Source organism: Rhodnius prolixus, unplaced genomic scaffold, assembly GCF_049639745.1.
Source record: "Rhodnius prolixus isolate KJV_2025 unplaced genomic scaffold, Rpr scaffold_1, whole genome shotgun sequence".
Classification (NCBI taxonomy): Eukaryota; Metazoa; Arthropoda; class Insecta; order Hemiptera; family Reduviidae; genus Rhodnius; species Rhodnius prolixus.
In genome coordinates, this window is record NW_027411581.1 from 24,598,856 (window position 1) to 24,617,268 (window position 18,413).

Consider the following 18,413-nt stretch of genomic DNA (forward strand, 5'->3'; position numbering starts at 1 on the left):
ACAGGTAGACCGTCATCGGTCGAAAATGTGGATACAAGATATGACCGTTAGGATCACTTGGTTGAGCCGCAAGAAAAGCAGACCAGATGCAGATTATGCCACACGAAAACCACAACCAGATGCCGAAGGATTACATGTTAAATGTTTCATTAAATATCACGAAAATTAATTAATTTCAATTTTAATTATAAATTTTAAATAAAATACATTTTTTTTTAAAAAATAATTGACTACCTATACTTGTTTACCTCTATACTTATAAGGGGTGTACTAAACCCCTTATAAGACCCTGATGTCCTAAATATAGGACGCCCTCAAAAACACATTTATAAATAATTAATAATTTAAAAATTGTTATATACCTACATTATTTATGGATTAAATGCAACTGAAAAAAAAAATCAGTTAATTTAAAAAAGTTGCATTTCGACTTTAGGGTTATCTAGGTTAAGTTCCGTAACTTTATGCCATCTCTACAACGGAACTTTAGTTTTATACACATTTTGCATGATTAATGGTATTTATTACTAATAAATATATATTCCTAGACTTATGCATATGTAAAAGTAAAGTAATGCCTATTTTTTATTACGTGCTTTTCGTTAAAGTACCAAATTAGGAGTATCGGACGGGGTGGTCTAGCAGTACAAATGTATTTTACTATTAAAATTCTCATCTAAACCAATATATAAAATCCAAGACCTAGACCAGGAATCGAACTTATCCATATCATGTATAATCATTGCGGGCCTCGTCTAAAGCTCGGCTCCAGTAGCACATACATAATATTAAAAAATAAATAATTATTAATTATAATTAAAGAGAATAGTATAGTTAAGCGGATAGTTGGTGTTGTATAGAAATTTTTAGAGGTTCTCAAAATTGATCAAATTTCAAACCATGGTATCACTTTTCATGTTGTTCAGAGTTTAATGAATTCTTTCCTGAATTGTAGAAACAAAATTTGCTATATAACTGGTATAAATTGCAATGTTTTAGATGTAATATTTATTGAGATATAGAAAGAAAAATTTTTTGGAGATTTTCAAATTCGTTCAAATTTCAAACCACTATACGTATCTCTCTTTGTATTGTTCCGATTGAATGAATTCTCAACCAAATTGTAGATAAAAATCTGATCTAAAACTGGTGTATATTGCAATGTTCTAGTTATAATAGTTAATTAGCTATAGTGATGTTTTAGTGATAATAGTTAATGAGATATAGAAGGGTAAATTTTGGAGGGTTTAAACTCCTTCAAAATTCAATCCTTTATATCTCTCTTTATACTGTGCAGAATTTAATGAATTCTTTACTGATTTGTAGAGAAAAGTAAGCTCTTTAACTAGTATAAGTTGCAATGTTTTAGTGATAATAGTTAATTAAATATAGAAGAGTAAGTTTTTGAGGTTTTTAAACTCCTTCAAAATTCAATCCATTATATCTCTCTTCTGGTATAAATTCTGTAACACAGAATTTTATGACTTCTTTAATGAATTGTAGAGGAATGTTAGCTTATAGATGGTATAATTTGCAACGTTCTGGTTATAACAGTTAATGAGATATAGCAGGTTAAAGTTTGGAGGTTTTTAAACTCCTTCAAAATTCAATCCTTTATATCTCTCTTCGTATTATACAGAATTTAATGACTTCTTTAATGAATTGTAGAGGAAAGTTAGCTTATAGCTGATATAATTTGCAATGTTCTAATTATAACAGTTAATGAGATATAGCAGGGCTAATTGTGGAGGCTTTCAATTTCGTTCAAATTTCAAATAATTATTTCTCTCTTCGTGTTTTTTGGATTTTTATGAAATATCACGTGTTGCCTCACTCACACAGAGATCATAATGATTTAAATATGGAGGCAACATATGCTGACCAAGTCTATGTACAATATTATAATATCTATTGGCTAATTGCTGGTGATTTAATTGGATATATAATAGAAACGCATTTGGGCAAAGTATTTTTGTTCGTGAGGAGACAAAAGGCGGACAACAACATTATACGAGTGTTACCCTTAAAAATGTGTTATTACAGTTCGGAGTCACCAATGTGTGGCGTTACACAAATAGTGTGATTTTACACATTATTGTGTCTTATAAATAAACAGTAACCTTTCTAGGTAAGTCTTTTAGAAACGAACTTTCATTCAAATTGAAAAAATTAACATATTACATACTATTTTTTACATATGTATTGTATTTTCTTTAAGATAAATTTTCTATCTTTTCAGGTCGTGTAGCCTGCTGCCTCTACTAGTTTTGACTTGTCTGCGGTCCATGTGGCCCCTTCGGTTTCAATATACAACATCAAAGAAGAGTTAAAACAAACAAATTAAATTTCATTTTTTAATCTCAGTAGATTCCTCTGAATTCTTCATTTTCAAACAGGGTAGCTTTGTTTTCTCTGTAGTAATTGAACACAACTACGAAGAAATTTATTGAAACAACTGCAACAGAAAAATATACTAATAATAAGTGAAATAATTCACTTAATTTAGAACTTAGGGCTGGTTATTCTTTTAACTGATAAAAATACAATGTTAATAGTAGCTTTGTATTATCTTTTAGTGACCGTAAACTACTATTATTTAGGGCAACATCTGATAGGCATCCGGAGCAATTTTTAGTGCACTACCGGCCTCCGGACAGTGTTCTTTCGTTACAGACAATATTGCCCATCAACGGGCAGTGAGCTATAAGAAACTCGTAGGAAGGGAAAGCTATTAATATTCAGCTCGCGAGGATTCCATCAAAATAAAAAACACCAAATCAGTATTTACGCCAACGTATCGACTAATTTACTGTCTTCCTCAGGGCGTTGTTAACAGGCTTAACTGCTGTTTTTAATTTTGACCGAAACCTCGCTAGTTTAATCCTAAATGTTATTAGAAGATATAGATTTAATTATATTGCAACTTGATTTGTGAGGATGCTGTTAGAAAGGCAAAAATTTTCACTAAATTTTTACTTTATAGGAGGAAGTATTTCAATACTATTAGGGTACGTTCACAACGGAGCTGTGAGCATAGATGATAGGAGTGATGCATCAGCGCTTAAAGAAAAACATGATACATTCGAATGTGAGTGTGCACAACGAAGCTGCGACTAGTGACTCATACGCGCTGCTTTAAACGAGCATAGATGATAGAATTAAATATTTCCTTTTTCTGCTAGCTGAACTCCAGTATCAGAGCTTCAAATTTGACTGCTGTTCAAAATACCTCTGTTTTTCAAGACATTTGGTGAAAACCGGCATTATTTTTTGTTATTATTTTATTATTTACTTTTAAACAATATTTTGTTTAAAAGTAAATAAAATCATGCTTACATTTATTTTTATGTGTATTTATTTGTTTTTTCTCAATAAAACCTTTACTTACCTAAGAGTAATCACTAGTTTTTTTTCTATGGTTATAGGATTTCCATGACAATTTTTCCGTTTTCTTAATTTTGACCTTATTTTTTTCTAAAATATAGTCGCATTTAGGTGGACCCATCCTCACATATTCAAAAAAACGATCCGGATAATTTCTAAGTTACATGGGTGGCTATTTTAGAATAAGTATTGAACATATGGGTTTTATTTTAGAACAACTATCATATGATTTATGTGTTAAGAACTTTATTAGTATTCAGTTTGTAGTTAAGTTGGTATTTGGTTTTGGGTTTTGGATCTGGAGAAGCAGACAAATTTGGTAAATGTCATATTTATTGTTAATTTGATAGCATATATTATTCATATAAGTACCAAAATATTTATTGTTTATAGAAACGAGTTACGAGTTGCGAGTTGTGAGTTCCTCATTTCAAAGGGGCGTAAAATGTGGAAAACAGCGCATAAAAAGGCTGGAACTGAGAAAAGCGGTAACAGTGCAATCGATGAATCTTTAACGTCAATTCAATCTCATTTCCGAAATTTCCTTAAAATGAACCAAATGATTAAGTGTCACTAGAAATTCGATGAGTCAACAGATAGTAGTGGTTCCATTTGTAACAGTGAAAAATAAACAAATTCGATTATTCATGAATTAGAATAAAATTTAAATAATGAAAGTTATAATGGTATTTTGGGTTAATCAATATCATTTATATGAATATTTTTGGATTTTTGGAACGAAATATTTGAGTTTCCATAATTACTTACGAGAATTCGCTTTGAATGCGAGTGCTATGGATACAAGCACGTTTCCGGAACGAATTATGCTCGCGAAATTCAAGGTTTGAAGTAATTCACAAATTTCTCATCAGGGAGTTGTTGATTTTCAGGAACCTTCGAAAACAGTAAGGTTATATAACAAGAGTGTACCAAATAGAAAACGAATAAAAAGATAGGTCTTTAGACCGGGAGCTGAAGATCTTACATATAATTACTTTTCTTCAATCAATCTCACCAATGAGGTAGGTTTAGTGCGGAGTGAATATTAGGTTTCAAATGACTACCAAGCCAAGGTTACGAGTAGATTAGAACTCTATTCACTATTGCAGATTATAGAATCTCCAAAAGCGAAACCCTTAAAGCAATTAATAAAATAATAGTAAAAATAATATAAAAATTCTTAAGGTTACCTAATGAAACAATCAGCAGACTAAGAATAAAGAAATAGTATTCATATCCAAAGAGATCACTCACAGCAAAACTAATTGTGAAACCAATAATGGCTATTACAGTAGAGCAAAATACAGCAGCAATATACGCAATGTACCATTTTATGTATCTGGCATTGTTCTACAAAATAAAATAAAATTAGTAAAAAAATAAATAAAGAAAGAAAAATAAATATCAGTGTTGGTAAACACAGTCTCTCTATCTTCCCATTTCATTATTTTATTTGTATTGAAGCCAGGAAAAGAAAATATCAGTAGTATTAATTCAGAGGTATGAAATAATTTAACAGATTAAAAGGCGACTGATAATTTAGACGTTGAAATGAAATATCTTAAAGTTTTGACCTGTAATTTGTTGTAACTGAATAGTTAATATAACTTTAAAGATAGTAAGCAGTATTGGTAGGATTTAGAGGATTCGGAAAGGATTATGTCTTTTTAAAAAAAATATCCGTAAGATGTGGCTACACGGTTTGGGTTTGGTAATACTTAATGGTATCCTCATCTTAATTTTGTTGATTCCTTTTAGTCAAAATAAAGTTGAACAATTTAATTTTAGTGTATTTTCTGCATGAAAAAAAAGAAAAGATATTTCGCATTTTTCAATACTTATTTCTGCAAGTTACATCAGTACATTTGAGATTACACGATCCGAATAAAACAAAAATACAACTATTCTCATTCAAACTCTATTTGCTTTAACACTGCTAATTCAAGCAGTAATTATTTAAGGAATTAATTGCTTAATAAGTAAGGACTATTCTTTTTTTCAATATGACACTTGACAAAGATTACTCAAGAAAGAAATGCAATTTGATTACTTATCCACAATTTCTTTTCGTTCTGCTATTCGGTAGCCAAATTCGGAAAAATCTTTCAGCCTGATATGGAAAACAAACTCTCAGCATGTAATTACTGAGAGAACTAAGTAAAGAAAACAGGAAGAATTTAGTTCAGTGGATTCCCACGTTATGGTTCGAATACAACTGAGGGCCTTTATATTTTCTATTCCTAGAAGCTTCTTTAAGCTAAATTATCCGGTTAGGGATAGTGTCGTCTGTAACAAGGAAGCACAGTTCTGAGGCCCATAGGAAAAGGCTCCAGACACCAATTACTTAAATCTTTATTTAATAAAAAAAAAAGGTTTTTGACGATAAAGTTGTAATGCAACTTAGTTACAAAAAATAAATAAATTCATAAATTTAAAAAAAGAAGATAAAGATTAGCTGTAAGATATACTAAGTCTACGATTTCCATTCAAGTATCCAACTATTAAAAAATAATAACAATGTAAGATAAGGTTTAATGATAGTACGGATCAATCACAGTCCCACCTTTAAATTAAAAGTTATTTATAATGTTGAGGTTTGATTATACTTCAAGAAAATTAAAATTGGATAATAAAGTATCCATTCTTTTATAATATTTCATCCAATTAAACTTAAGAAAGTCGTTCCTACTTGCCTTGTACATTCCAACGAGAAACATTACACCAATATAAATAGAACAGATCCCAAACATAAGCAGTGGCACATATCTCCTAGCTAGAAAAAAAATAATAATAAAAATGAAGAAATGTTTTTTAAATATTATTCTAAATTAGAGAATGTGTTTTAGGACAAGAATATTATACACATACGTCAAACAATTGATATAACACATTAGAAAAAGAAAAAATACCTAATTCCCCTTAAATACCAAAAGAGCATTGATTACATCAATTTTGAAAAATTTTAAAACTGAATTGTTTTAAAATTAAATCTTGTTTGAAACATTAGCTTTTTTAAAGTTTTATTTTCACCTTAATATTTCACTGAAATTAAAAATAACTAATTACCTTGCATTTCTTTGGATAATATAATGTAACTCGCAATCCTCACAATGCTTCCAAGAACAAGAACTGAGAAAATTATCTGAAAGAAAATTAAAGATTGTTATCATCTGTTATCAATTTACATTCATCAAAACACATACAGCGGTGATTAATCCGAGCACTACCTTCTCATGGTACCACGTGGATATCTGTTTTTAGGAGCAGGCCATTCAAAATGTTTTTGGACTAATCTAAAACCTCACCACTCTTTATTTTGCTGAAAAATCTTCTCGTAAATTTCTTGTAAAAGTTGGAATCAGTAATTTCCATGGATTCCATTTTTTGGGTGGTTTGCGTTAAAAGGAAGTACGCCGCAACATTCTCCGTAACACTTTCTGATTCTGGCCTAGGCATTGATGTTTCCTTATAGAACATTCTGCAGCAGTTTGAAAAAATTCTTACCAGAAGCTCAAGTGATCAGCTAAACTTAAGGGAAAAAATGGTACTCAACTATTAATAGTTCTAAAATGATGACTGTAGTATATCAAGCAAAATCCAAGTTAAAGAAGCTCTAAAAGATGGATGACCTAACAGCCGTTATTGCATTGGGATGACATAGGTCAGGGGTCGGCAACCCGTGGCTCGCGAGCCGCATGCGGCTCTTTTATCCCAATTCTGTGGCTCTTCAGCCTGCCCAAAATATAATGTATATTTTAATTTTATTTAAACGAATGAAAACTCCATTTATTAAAGGTATTTTAAAAAAAAAATAAGATCAAAACTGGTAGAAGTACTGAGCAAGAACAAAGTGTGGGAGACCTTCTGCCAGATTTCTGATATTATCAGTGGAACAGAAGTCACCTCAGAACATCGTGTACCCTTTACAACCAACGAGATAACTTCTTTCAGCAAGGCACCTATAACATCTGTAGATGTTGAATGATCTTTTAGTCGTTACAAGTCCATCTTACGCTGGGGATCTGGGGATCGTCGTCACTTTACGTTCCAACATTTGAAATTTCATGTGGTTGCAAACAATTTCGAAGAGTGAAGTTTTCAAAATTGAAAATTTAACACATCTAATTATAAATAGTAAAAATGTTCTTTGTTGTATAAATCATTATAACTTGTAAAAACAAATTATTTTGTTCCTAATAAATTATTATAAATTGTAAAAATGTTCTTTTCTTGTATAAATAATTATAACTTGTCCCCCCCCCCAAAAAAAATCCATTTTAATAAAAAAAAATGCCCATTTTACTTAAATATTCCAGAAAATATTTATCAAGAAAATCACATATTTTCCACATAATTGACGAAAATAAATGCATATTTTAATTAAATATTTGGCATTTTTAAATACATAAAAATCCGTTCCTTAGTGATTACAAATGATCTTCAGAGTTGTTTACACTCTATCACCCTTGCGGCTCTTGGTAAGAATTATTAAAAAATTTTAAGGAGAAATGGCTCTCTACTTAAAATAGGTTGCCGACCCCTGACATAGGTCATCAGCATAGAATATTTGTCAGAGCTGGCAAGTAAAGCATTTTAACGCCATAAAGACTGAGTAAAATAAGATCAAATTCATGAGAAAGCTAATCAATAATCTTGTTCTTGAATGAAAAATCAGAACATACGATTTTTACTGTACAGTGCAATAGTCACAATCGTTTAATACAATGGAACAGAACGAAGGGTAAGTTATAGGGAAGGAAGAGCATTTAAGCTGGTTGAGAGGTTTACGACCCCTACGCTGAGGCGATGGCCGAGAAAGGCGTGGTAATCATGAAACTGATATTTAGTTAGATGGGCAAGGTTCTTCATGCACCAGTTTAATAAAGATTTGTTGTACAGAAGTCAATATAAATCACTGTCAAGTTTTTAGTTAGACTGACCTAAATACATTTTAAAACAAATGCCAATAGGCATCAAATTTCATCTTTCATATAGCAGTTACAAGAGAAGCCAAAGTTTAATGTAGAATGGCACCAAAACTAATAGTTTTAACAGCAGCCAAAACATTATTCAAATATTGTAATATCGTTTACATTAAAAATCTTACCGAATGAAACCATCCTATGATTTTAGATCCTGTTTCCAGCGAACAAAAACTAAAACATGATTTTGTTTGGGGTATTCTCTTCTTTATGTAATCCTGAAAAATGAATAATTGCTTTCCATAAAAGCGCACTTGAGGAGTCATTTACTGTTCAAATAGAGTAATCTTATAACTTATAGGTTAAAATATTTGAGATAAATACAACTATTCTTAAGTTTATGTAGAGAAGAATTCCTTCTGAGGAAAAATGACTCATTAGAATTAGCAGAATGTGGATATTTTAGTTTTTATAAGATTGAAATCACTTGGATCACATTCTATAAACAATTCTTTCGAAAGGGAACGATTGAATTATGAAAAAAAAAAATGCTAAATTTTTGCAAATCAAAGCTATTTAAAAAATATGTTTTAACTAATCTGCTTACCATAATCTGCTTATTGTCATTAGAACTTCACATTTCTGGATGATTCTTAGCTTTAACAACTTCAAACTTCAAAGCTATCAAAGTACCACTTGGAAGGTAACGTTTAAGTATGACAGAAATGAACAAAACAGGAATATACTACTAAAAACAACACATCACATGTTGACCTTGATAGAGCAAGCTTACATGAAGAGTGGACAGTTCTTGAACGAATGAATCGTTCAACAGTTGTTTAGGAACTAGCTGAATCCTCAATGATAAATAAATGAATAAAATAGGTTTAAAAACTGCCATTATAAAGACTGAATTTTTAAATAAATTTAATAGAAATATATATATTTATAGTAATAATATAAATAATCATCTCTTCTGAGCGAGTCTTGTAACAATCGAGTAAACTTAATCTTAACTTTTCTAAGAAGATGACTCCTTTAGTCTAATTCTCATTATCTTTTTTACAATGCAAATATAATAGTGCCAAATAACTTAAATATTAATTTCAATGAAATATTTCTTTTCCTTATCTATTTATTGTCCTCTTATGAAAAGAAAATCTAGGATAGCTTTTCCAGAACCCTGGCTAAATCTTCCATTATTTTGAAATTAGGACAATTTTCAATCTGTTAAGGAAAACTGATGTAAGAGAAATCTTCGATTTGTTTGATGACACTCGATATTGAGGCAGCTGAATGTTTTTAACTATTAGAAAAATTTATAACTTTTTCTAGATAATTATTTCTCCAGTGGATTGGCTTGTTTTATTAGATCTAAAAAATTGCTTTTAACAGTTACTAGAGGATGCTCTCAATTCCATCTGTGATCGAGGGTTCTGGAGTATGTATATGAACCGCTTCTGATATTAGCCAATCCTCTTTACACATTACCAATAACTTTCGTGACGGTTTATCATAAAAATTCATATGAAACTGTACGAAGTGAATTGAACAGTGCAAGAAACACTACTATTTGTCAATAAATAACTGGGCCACTGACAATGAGGTATAATTTGATATTACGAAAAGAAAAAAATAAGTACATATATCAAGAAGATAAAAATCTAAACTCGCTTGCATTAAAAGTAAAGCTCAATAGGTAGTAAATGAATTAAAGTATTTAGGTGTCATCTTAAATAACGGATTTTTCTGGAATAATAATTTACAATACCTCTATAATAAAATACTACATTTCTAAACAATCTTTCGGTGTCCGTTGAGTTGGGATATGCATGTGCTCATAGTTATAATATGTAACCCTTACCACACTAGCAATTGCGAAGTTCCAAGTTTTTGGAGCTGTAACGCAGTCTATGCTGTCTTTTGCCAGTGAGATTGGGTTTACTAGTACACAGAGTAATTAAAAAAAGTTTCAATAGCTTTTATTAAAACAAAAAAATATCTCCAGAAATATGTCTATGTATAGAAATATGTCATTGAATACAGATGTCAAAGACACTCCCACTGCATTTATGTACTTGTAACTTTCGTGATGGAGTTTAATTTCTATTTAATTTTATGTATTCTATATTAAGAATTTTCATTTTAAGTATTTTAATATAAATTAAAAAGTGTATCAGCAAAAGTAAATTAGTACTTATATTGAAGGTAATATGAGTCATTATTAAAACCGTACTCCGCAAACGGCATTTTGCTATGTCATTTCTAAAATTTATTTGTAACAATATGTAAGCTTTCATGCCCATAGATATTGGATAATTAGTTAATTAATTACCGATAAGCTTTAGCTATTATTACATCGAAGTCTGTTTGTTCAAGAAAATATTGTATAACTTTTTTCTCAACAAAAAACTAACAGTAGTTTGATAACAAGACAAAAAACCACATGAATACAATTTAATTAGGTTTCACTTTGTACAATAACGTTGTATTATTCCTTATCAATAAGTAGGCACAGTGTTCTCGCTCACTTGTTCATAGTAGCTTTGTACCACCATTATTAACAGTCCATCTATAACTAAAAAAAAAGAGAAGATATTGGTTTAGCAAACTTAGTTTAACAAAATTCAAATCAAGAATTATTGCGCCTAAAACTCCAATTGTAAATTTAAAAAAAGTATGTAACATCCGATAGCACAAGGTTTTTGTAATTTAGTTCCTTTTATCTCCCACAGATAGTATTGATAACAACATTCCAATAGTAAAAATTTATGCTTTTATTTAGTCATTCAAGTAGACTCATCAGCATTTTTACTGACAAGTTTTTTGAATTTTAAAAATATTTACTGAGCAAATAATATTCTATAAAATGAAGAAATATTTGAAAATAATCTGAGAACAGTTAATGTCTGAAGAGTTTTGCTCCTTGCCTAACTATAAATAATGTTATATGACAAAGGGCAATTAAATAGTATACTATTATATATTACACTCATATTTTATTATGGAGTATTTATTTTAAGTATTTATTTTATTATTGTATCATTTATGAAATACTTCATAAGTATTAATATTAATATATTAATTCTTACTAGATATACAGGATTTTTAACGAATCAGTAGATCTGTGCACACCCAGAAAGGTTTTAAGAGTTGAACACACCGAAAATATGCAAAAATAAAAGTATTGCACTAATATGCTATAAAAATGTAAACGACTAATCAACATCCACCTTCCAAATTAGATGTCATGGCCGAAGGATGGAAAAAACTTATTCTTGAATATTAACATTTTACCCATAAAATGAGAAGTAGCTAAACTGTAGCTTGGCTCGAACTAGATTAGAATTTGGATTAGAATTTCTACATGAAATAAATGAAAGCACAAATCTTATTCACGCCAATAGGCGTGTATCTATAGTACCTTTTCTCCATTAATACCATTTTTAGAACTAGTGAAATTGCGTCTCTAGAATTGATAAACCTTCTTTTACAATATCAGCGAAAAAATTGAAAAACGACTAGCTCAGTTTGAAAGATTGTAGACAGTTTACCTTGGCTTACCGTCATATTATAACGGCTTTACGTCGTAAATCCCTGGCCCGAACTGTTTTCTGTCTTTCAGCGATTCTCCACTCCATTAGAAGGTCTTCACACGACTTCACTTAAATTATCTATAAAGGATTTTATGATTTACGAATAATATGTACCACCATAACGAAACAGGAATTCGTTGGATATGTTTTATGGGACTAGAAAAAATATCTCTTAGAAATATGTCTAACTACGTACTGTATATTGATGTCAAAGAGACTCCCACAGCATTTATATATTTAAGTGTATAAACATTATAAGTGATTTAGGTGTTCTTGTAACTTTTACAAAAAATCAACTTTTGCAAAATATCGGTAAATCGAAGGTGAATCCTTTTATCTATTAATACCGAACTTATGGAAGGCGTACGGAAGTCGTATGGAAGGCGAATAGATCTATGTGAAAAAAAAACTTAAAAAAGACGATTGTTCCCAAAAAGATAATGTGAAATAATGAATAATGGAAAAAAAATTTAAATCAGCATATTGAATAAAATTACAAAACATATTTGCAAATTAATTGTTATTCCTCAACACTGTATATTTCTGTCTGAGTTTGATATATTTTCTTCTTTTTTTTTCCAATATGTGGTAGCAATGAACAAGTATTACCCTATTGTACTAATATTTTATTTAATTTTTGATTACTAGGGATGAATTTATATAGTTCTGTACCATCTCTATTTAGTCAGAGCTGAACTTAAAATAACAAATAAATGTTTATCGATCTACTCGTCTGTGTAATGATGTGCACAATAGCAAATAAGGTCCATTGTTGAAAAGGGATTGGCTTCAATTTGTACATAGATAGAAAGGACAGTCAGAACATTAATCTCCTCTATTTAAACAGTGCATAACTTCCTCTGGTCCATTTACATATAAAAATAATATTTTTTCATTTTCATGTTAAAGAAGCAACTACAATATTTGTTAGGATATGTAAGAAATTTTGGATTTGAGAACTTTTATTTTTATTCAAAGGTTCCTGTACCTAAACAATGGTGCCTGAAGCTACTTTTTTTGTACAAGTTTGTGCAAACGATAGAACCGCTGAAGTGTTTCTTTTTGAGAAATATTCCAACCATTAAAAATATTTCTAAGAATAATAATAAGAATAATAATTCATAAGAATTAAAGATATTAACTTATTTTATTTTTTCTTTTTTACATAGCCACGAGGCATGGAGAAGCAGCTCCAAATCCTTCCGAATCCTGTCCCGCATCATTCTCCTAATCTCAGTTAAGGGTTCCCTCTTGTCACTCATAATCCTTTATACGATTCACTATAACATTCTTGATTCTCTTTATACTACTTCCTCTCTAATTTCCAAATTATTACTGTTACTCCCTCAATTTTTCCCAGAATACGTCTAAGTAAATGCATTTTCTAAGCAGTCTTCACACTGCTGGCGAACCTTTCTAGTACCGTCAAACTTTAAAAATAAGGGGCACCGAGACAAATAATCCAGCTTTGCGTCAAGGAGGTTCAACTCAATTTTGCCATATTGTCTGATAACGAGCTAAAATCTAAAATATAGAGGCAGTGACAGCCTAAAGAGCTTTCCTATTGCAACTAATTAGGAGTGGCAATTTCTCTTCTTTTTCAACTTACTGGAGATACTACAGCATTAGAAATCATTTCTTGGCGGGATAGTTCATTCTCTGTAACTACCAGCTGTATTTCTCCTGTGACGTGCTCACCAGTACTTTATATCGATATATAACCGGCTAGTAAAAATATTAGACATAATGTTGGTATCCAATTAAGGCTCTAGGAATCCTTTGCCATATTTCAATCCTATAAAGTAATGGGTAATGAGAAATCTCTCTGTTTGACTTCTTTTGTAGCTGGGGAGATTTAGATTCCCTTCAATTAGTGTTGGTTTAGGATTCTGGCATACCGATATGGTAACCTGTATTAAGTTGGGCCTTATTATCCTCTGGTCTATAAAGCCAACATTTCCTGTGTAAGGATTGAATCAAATGCAGCCAATATAACACCAAGAAAAAAACCTACTTTTATTTCTACCTCTTGCTTTTTCTAACATCATTCTTAATTGAATATGTGATCACCTAGTCTGCTAGGTCCAAGGCCTGTCCTTCTTCTTCTAACTCTTCTTCAGAGTAAGTAAATAAAAAGTAGGTTGAAAAATTCAATTTTTTTTCTTAAATGATATTGATCGATTATTAGGGTGAATTAACACTATATGTACTTTGAAGTTTCAACTTTATTGGCCAGATTCTCCTCATCATCCGCCTGTCTAAAAATCTATTTTTCGGGTCCCGAATACGAATTTAAAATAAAGAAGCTTGCTATCAAATTTAAAGAACATAAAGCCCCTTTCTACGAGGGTCGTTTGAAAAGTCCGTGCAAAGAGAGATAGCACTACTGGCGCGTATCGAGGTTATGTTTAGTTAGTAGCATCTCTTGGATGAACACACACCAAGTTTCAGCCATATCGGTCTATTTCTTTGTGTCTGGCATTCGTTTGAATCGAGGAAGTCGAGTGATTTTCTCACGCTTGACCAAAAACGAAATCGTGTGAAGTGTTGCAAGGACGGTTTGCAGCTGTTCCAGAAGAATCCACATGACTTTAAGCGTCGTTTCGTCACTGTGGATGAAACATGGATACATCACTACACTCCTGAGACCAAAGAACAATCTAAACAATGAGTTACCAAGGGGTAATCTGCGCCAAAAAAGGCGAAGACCGTTCCTTCGGCCGGAAAGATTATGGCGACTGTCTTTTGGGATTCGCAAGGAATAATCCTCATCGACTATCTGGAAAAGGGTAAAACTATTACAGGTGCATATTATTCATCGTTATTGGACCGTTTGAAAACCGAGCTGCAAGAAAAACGCCCACGATTGGCCCACAAAAAAGTCCTTTTCCATCACGACAACGCACCAGCTCACACCTCAGCAGTTGTGGTCGCAAAATTAATGGAAATAGGGTTCCAACTCGTTTCACATCCCCCCTATTCTCCAGACTTGGCTCCCTCGGACTACTATTTGTTCCCCAATATGAAGAAATGGCTGGCGGGAAAAAGATTTTATTCAAACGAGGAGGTGATTGCAGAAACGAATGGCTATTTTTCAGACTTGGACAAATCCTATTATTCGGAAGGGATCAACAAACTAGAGCAGCGTTGGACGAAATGTATAAGCCTAAAAGGAGACTATGTTGAAAAATAAAAAAGGTTTACCCCAAAAAATTAAGTATTTTTTATTTTTGCACGGACTTTTCAAACGACCCTCGTAAAGCACAAACAATTCTACAAACTAAGACTCCATTGGGCAATTATTTTCAAACTTGGAATTCTAAAAATGCATTCAAATACTTTAATATTATATATCTATTGGATGACAGTTCTACTGACTCTGCCCTCATAAATTATAAATAATTTTACCTGCTATGATGATTTGATCAGTTAATCTTGAATCCACCCCGCATAATAATAAAAATAATTGAATAACTATTCCAGCGATTGCCATAATTAGTAGAATTAATTTTATTTGTATCCACAGTTTTATATAGCGCATTTTTTGCTGAAATTGATCAAAGGAAGAATTTAATTATTTTCATTGAAACAACAATTAAGTAGTTATGTTAATCTTAGGAATTTGTTATATTTGTTACCTAGATCATCTCCCTTGGGGGTTCCTCTTAGATAGGCCTCACCACACCTCAGGGTAAAATTGCACGAAATTTATGGCTAAATCGCACATCTACATAAAATTTTAAATCGAATGACATTTGATCCCAGAAAAATCGGTTTATATGTGTAGGGGAGCCCACTTCTTCTTTAAAAAGTTCTAAAAACATGGCAACGTTTTTATCGAAATCTATTTTTACCGCCATTGTTGAGATAAATTCCACTAGCAAACTGTAGGATATCAACTATTTTTACTGATAATTTTGAAATTTTATCTTTCATAGAATTGTCAAAATTCAGTTTTTGATGGTAAACCCTTTTACCATTGTCTAAGCGACAGCTGCAATGTGCAGGAGTAGAGAACTGAATATGACTTATTTAGATTCGCAAGCTATACATTCTTGCAATTACGTTTGCACTGGAAACATTTCTGCAATGTAAAGCGGAATTACTCTGAGAAGAAAAGTGACAAAGGATTTAATTTGCAGCGCAATTACTTGTCCAGAATCAAATATATCTCTAGCAACCTGAAGCTGGAGCAATGTATATTTTTTTCTTGCAGCATGCTCATTTTCAAATTGAGCAGGCTTAACAAATTCTTACTTTATTGAATTTTTTGAATATCGTTCGCTCTATCATGACCTAACAGTTCTTTACGAGTAGAAAACCTCTTAAAGTTGTATCTTTTAATTTTGGGTCTTAAGTATTTTTAATCGACGATTTAGATAATATCTTATTTTCTTTTTCTTTCAGTTATCTCTTATCCCATACAAGGACCCATTGTTCATGAAGCAGGGACAATTTGAGGTTAAATCTAAGAAATATACTACCCTAATACCATACTTAGACACCTACTCTCGAATGAGATAATATACCTTTTCCGAATTTGGAGAATTGAATTCAAATTAAGATACTTTGTTTTATTTGCCACCCTGCTATTGATTTACGCTCATTTCTTACCGGTATGAAATTAGAAAAGCATTTGATTAGGATCTGGATCGGTTTAGCCTAACTTCACGAGTAAATCAGAGGAACTACATTACTTGTGGCAGAATCGGAATTAAATCACGAAAGTAACCACGGCACGCCTACTACCAACTCCCTAAGAATGGATTGAAAACAATAAAACGTTGCCGAACTTTTATCCATCTACCCACATTCTTCCTCATAGATCTCTTTGATTTACGAACTTATTTCAATTTTTACATACGAATTTTACAATAATGTTGCTTTTTAATCATAATTACCTTATAAACGCCTAAAATTAAAAATACTGCCAATAATGTGAAACAAGAATAATATAATAAGAGCCCAATTAGTATCATCATAGCTGGAAACAAAAATTTAATACTTAAAAGAACTAGAAAAAACATGAAATTTATTTAAACACATTGAAAATATAACATACTAAAAACAAAACTTGTTACTCCAATTTCAATAGCATGGAAATCTTTGAATTCTGTTATATTTTTTGGGATTATTTCTTCCTGTGATACTTTAACTTTAACTTGTGAAACTAAGTAAATGGATGCAGCAATAACTAGCATACCAAGCAGGCCTCCAATCTGAAAAATAAAATAATAAACAAATTATAATTTACGTATTGTGGTGTTTGATGCAAAACTAAAATATTATTTTCATTAATATTATAGTTTGTGACTTTGAATGTTTTTCCAGTTTGAAAGAACAATATTTTAAGCCATGTACAATTTCACTTGTTTGATTCGTATTTGACTTAAGTTTTGAATCTCATCCCTCAGTCTTTTTGTTGGTTAACTAAGGAACTAGGTTATCAAGAGCCCCATTTCATTTAGAATCTCTCTTAATAATTCTATGTGAAGATATTCACCTTTTTTTTTTTTTAATTTTTTATTAAAATATTAAAAATTATTCAAATAAAGTGAAAGATGTATAGATGCGGAGTAAACTTTCAAAGTAAAGAAAGTCGTAACAACTATTTTAAAAAGAGTTCAATGGAACTCAAAAACTAGTCTTTTAAGACTGAATCAATTTCATCTAAATTCGGTAGATAATAATAGAAAAATTTACTGGATTTTAATATTACATAGTAGTTTTACATTACACTTACTTATGGCAATTTAATTTAATCTTAGTTAGCCCCACAAAACCTTTAAAAATTATAATATACCATAAAAATTATTAAAATCTGTTAAAGAAGTTTAAAAAAAATAAAGGCTTATCCGGCTAATGGAATAAGAACAAAACATAATCGTGGTATCGGTGCAATAAACATAATCTCAGGTTCCAACTGTTCAGATACTTTCTTCGCTCAGATCATTTGCTAAAACCTTATTTTTGTACTTAGGGTCAAATACTCATTTCCAGGGAGCTCAAGAAGACAACTAGTTACCTGATAATTCAAGGAGAAATTATCCAAGAGAAAAATAGTGCCTTGCAGCTAAGTTATCAGTTCAGTATAGTGTTTGCAGTCCAGTGTAATTGTGAAATACTAGTATTGCTCGGTACAAATAGTGTTTTATTTTACAAACCGTCTCAGTGTTATAAATAAAAATTAAATGTTTTTCAATAAGACTTTCAATTTAGCAAAAATAAATGATAACATTAGATTAATTTGACAATACTTTTATATTTAGTAGTATGTAATGATAACTTAGTTTCTAACCATCCTATAATCAATGTGCCAGTCCTTAGTGAACAACAGCAACAACTCTTAATTAAGGTCATCTTTTGACCATTTATTTAAAATCTGTAACATGGAAACAATTTTTGAAACTAGAAGCTTCATTTTCTATTAAAAGCACTAATTTCTGTTCCTACAGTTATTAGAAAAAACAAATATTGTAATTAACATGTGAGTAATTTCATTATATGTTTA

The 18,413-nt window shown here is 30.9% G+C and overlaps 2 protein-coding genes and 1 long non-coding RNA gene across 23 annotated transcripts in view; 1 reads left to right on the forward strand and 2 right to left on the reverse strand.

The window, feature by feature from the left end:
- Positions 1–2,129: 2,129 nt before the first annotated feature.
- Positions 2,130–9,124, reverse strand: LOC141447854 (uncharacterized). Of its 2 annotated transcripts, none has more exons than XM_074115764.1 (6): positions 8,914–9,124; positions 8,492–8,584; positions 6,451–6,526; positions 6,078–6,157; positions 4,639–4,734; positions 2,130–2,455 (listed from the first exon to the last, which is right to left on the reverse strand). In XM_074115764.1, the coding sequence occupies exons 1-6, from the start codon at positions 8,914–8,916 to the stop codon at positions 2,444–2,446; spliced, it is 360 nt and encodes a 119-aa protein (XP_073971865.1). In that variant the 5' UTR covers positions 8,917–9,124; the 3' UTR covers positions 2,130–2,443. The 2 variants fall into 2 exon arrangements, with proteins under 2 accessions (XP_073971865.1, XP_073971857.1); XM_074115756.1 differs by having other exon boundaries at positions 4,575–4,734; positions 8,914–9,122.
- Positions 3,575–4,068, forward strand: LOC141447896 (uncharacterized). Its single transcript, XR_012454661.1, has 2 exons — positions 3,575–3,703; positions 3,778–4,068. It is a non-coding gene; the product is annotated as an uncharacterized lncRNA (long non-coding RNA).
- Positions 9,125–10,271: 1,147 nt separating the features above from the next.
- Positions 10,272–18,413, reverse strand: part of LOC141447700 (uncharacterized) — a 29,641-nt gene continuing 21,499 nt past the window's right edge. For 11 of the 20 annotated variants that reach the window (XM_074115463.1, XM_074115476.1, XM_074115472.1 and 8 more), the window contains 7 exons: positions 18,201–18,284; positions 16,965–17,121; positions 16,804–16,886; positions 15,541–15,716; positions 15,311–15,449; positions 11,861–11,980; positions 10,272–10,884 (listed from right to left, as the gene is read on the reverse strand). In XM_074115463.1, the coding sequence (XP_073971564.1) occupies positions 18,274–18,284 (11 nt within the window). In that variant the 3' untranslated portion in view covers positions 10,272–10,884; positions 11,861–11,980; positions 15,311–15,449; ... (2 more) ...; positions 16,965–17,121; positions 18,201–18,273. Of the gene's footprint in view, positions 10,885–11,860; positions 11,981–15,310; positions 15,450–15,540; positions 15,717–16,803; positions 16,887–16,964; positions 17,122–18,189; positions 18,285–18,413 lie in introns of all 20 variants that reach the window. The other 9 variants (XM_074115576.1, XM_074115567.1, XM_074115557.1 and 6 more) reach the window with 2 other exon arrangements.

Coding starts and splice junctions, on each gene's coding strand:
- LOC141447854 (XM_074115756.1), bottom strand. Junction 6,527..8,491: donor TCATAGGATGGTTTCATTCG/GTAAGATTTTTA, acceptor ATTTTCTTTCAG/ATAATTTTCTCAGTTCTTGT. Junction 2,456..4,574: donor TCTGCTGATTGTTTCATTAG/GTAACCTTAAGA, acceptor TTTCTGTTGCAG/TTGTTTCAATAAATTTCTTC.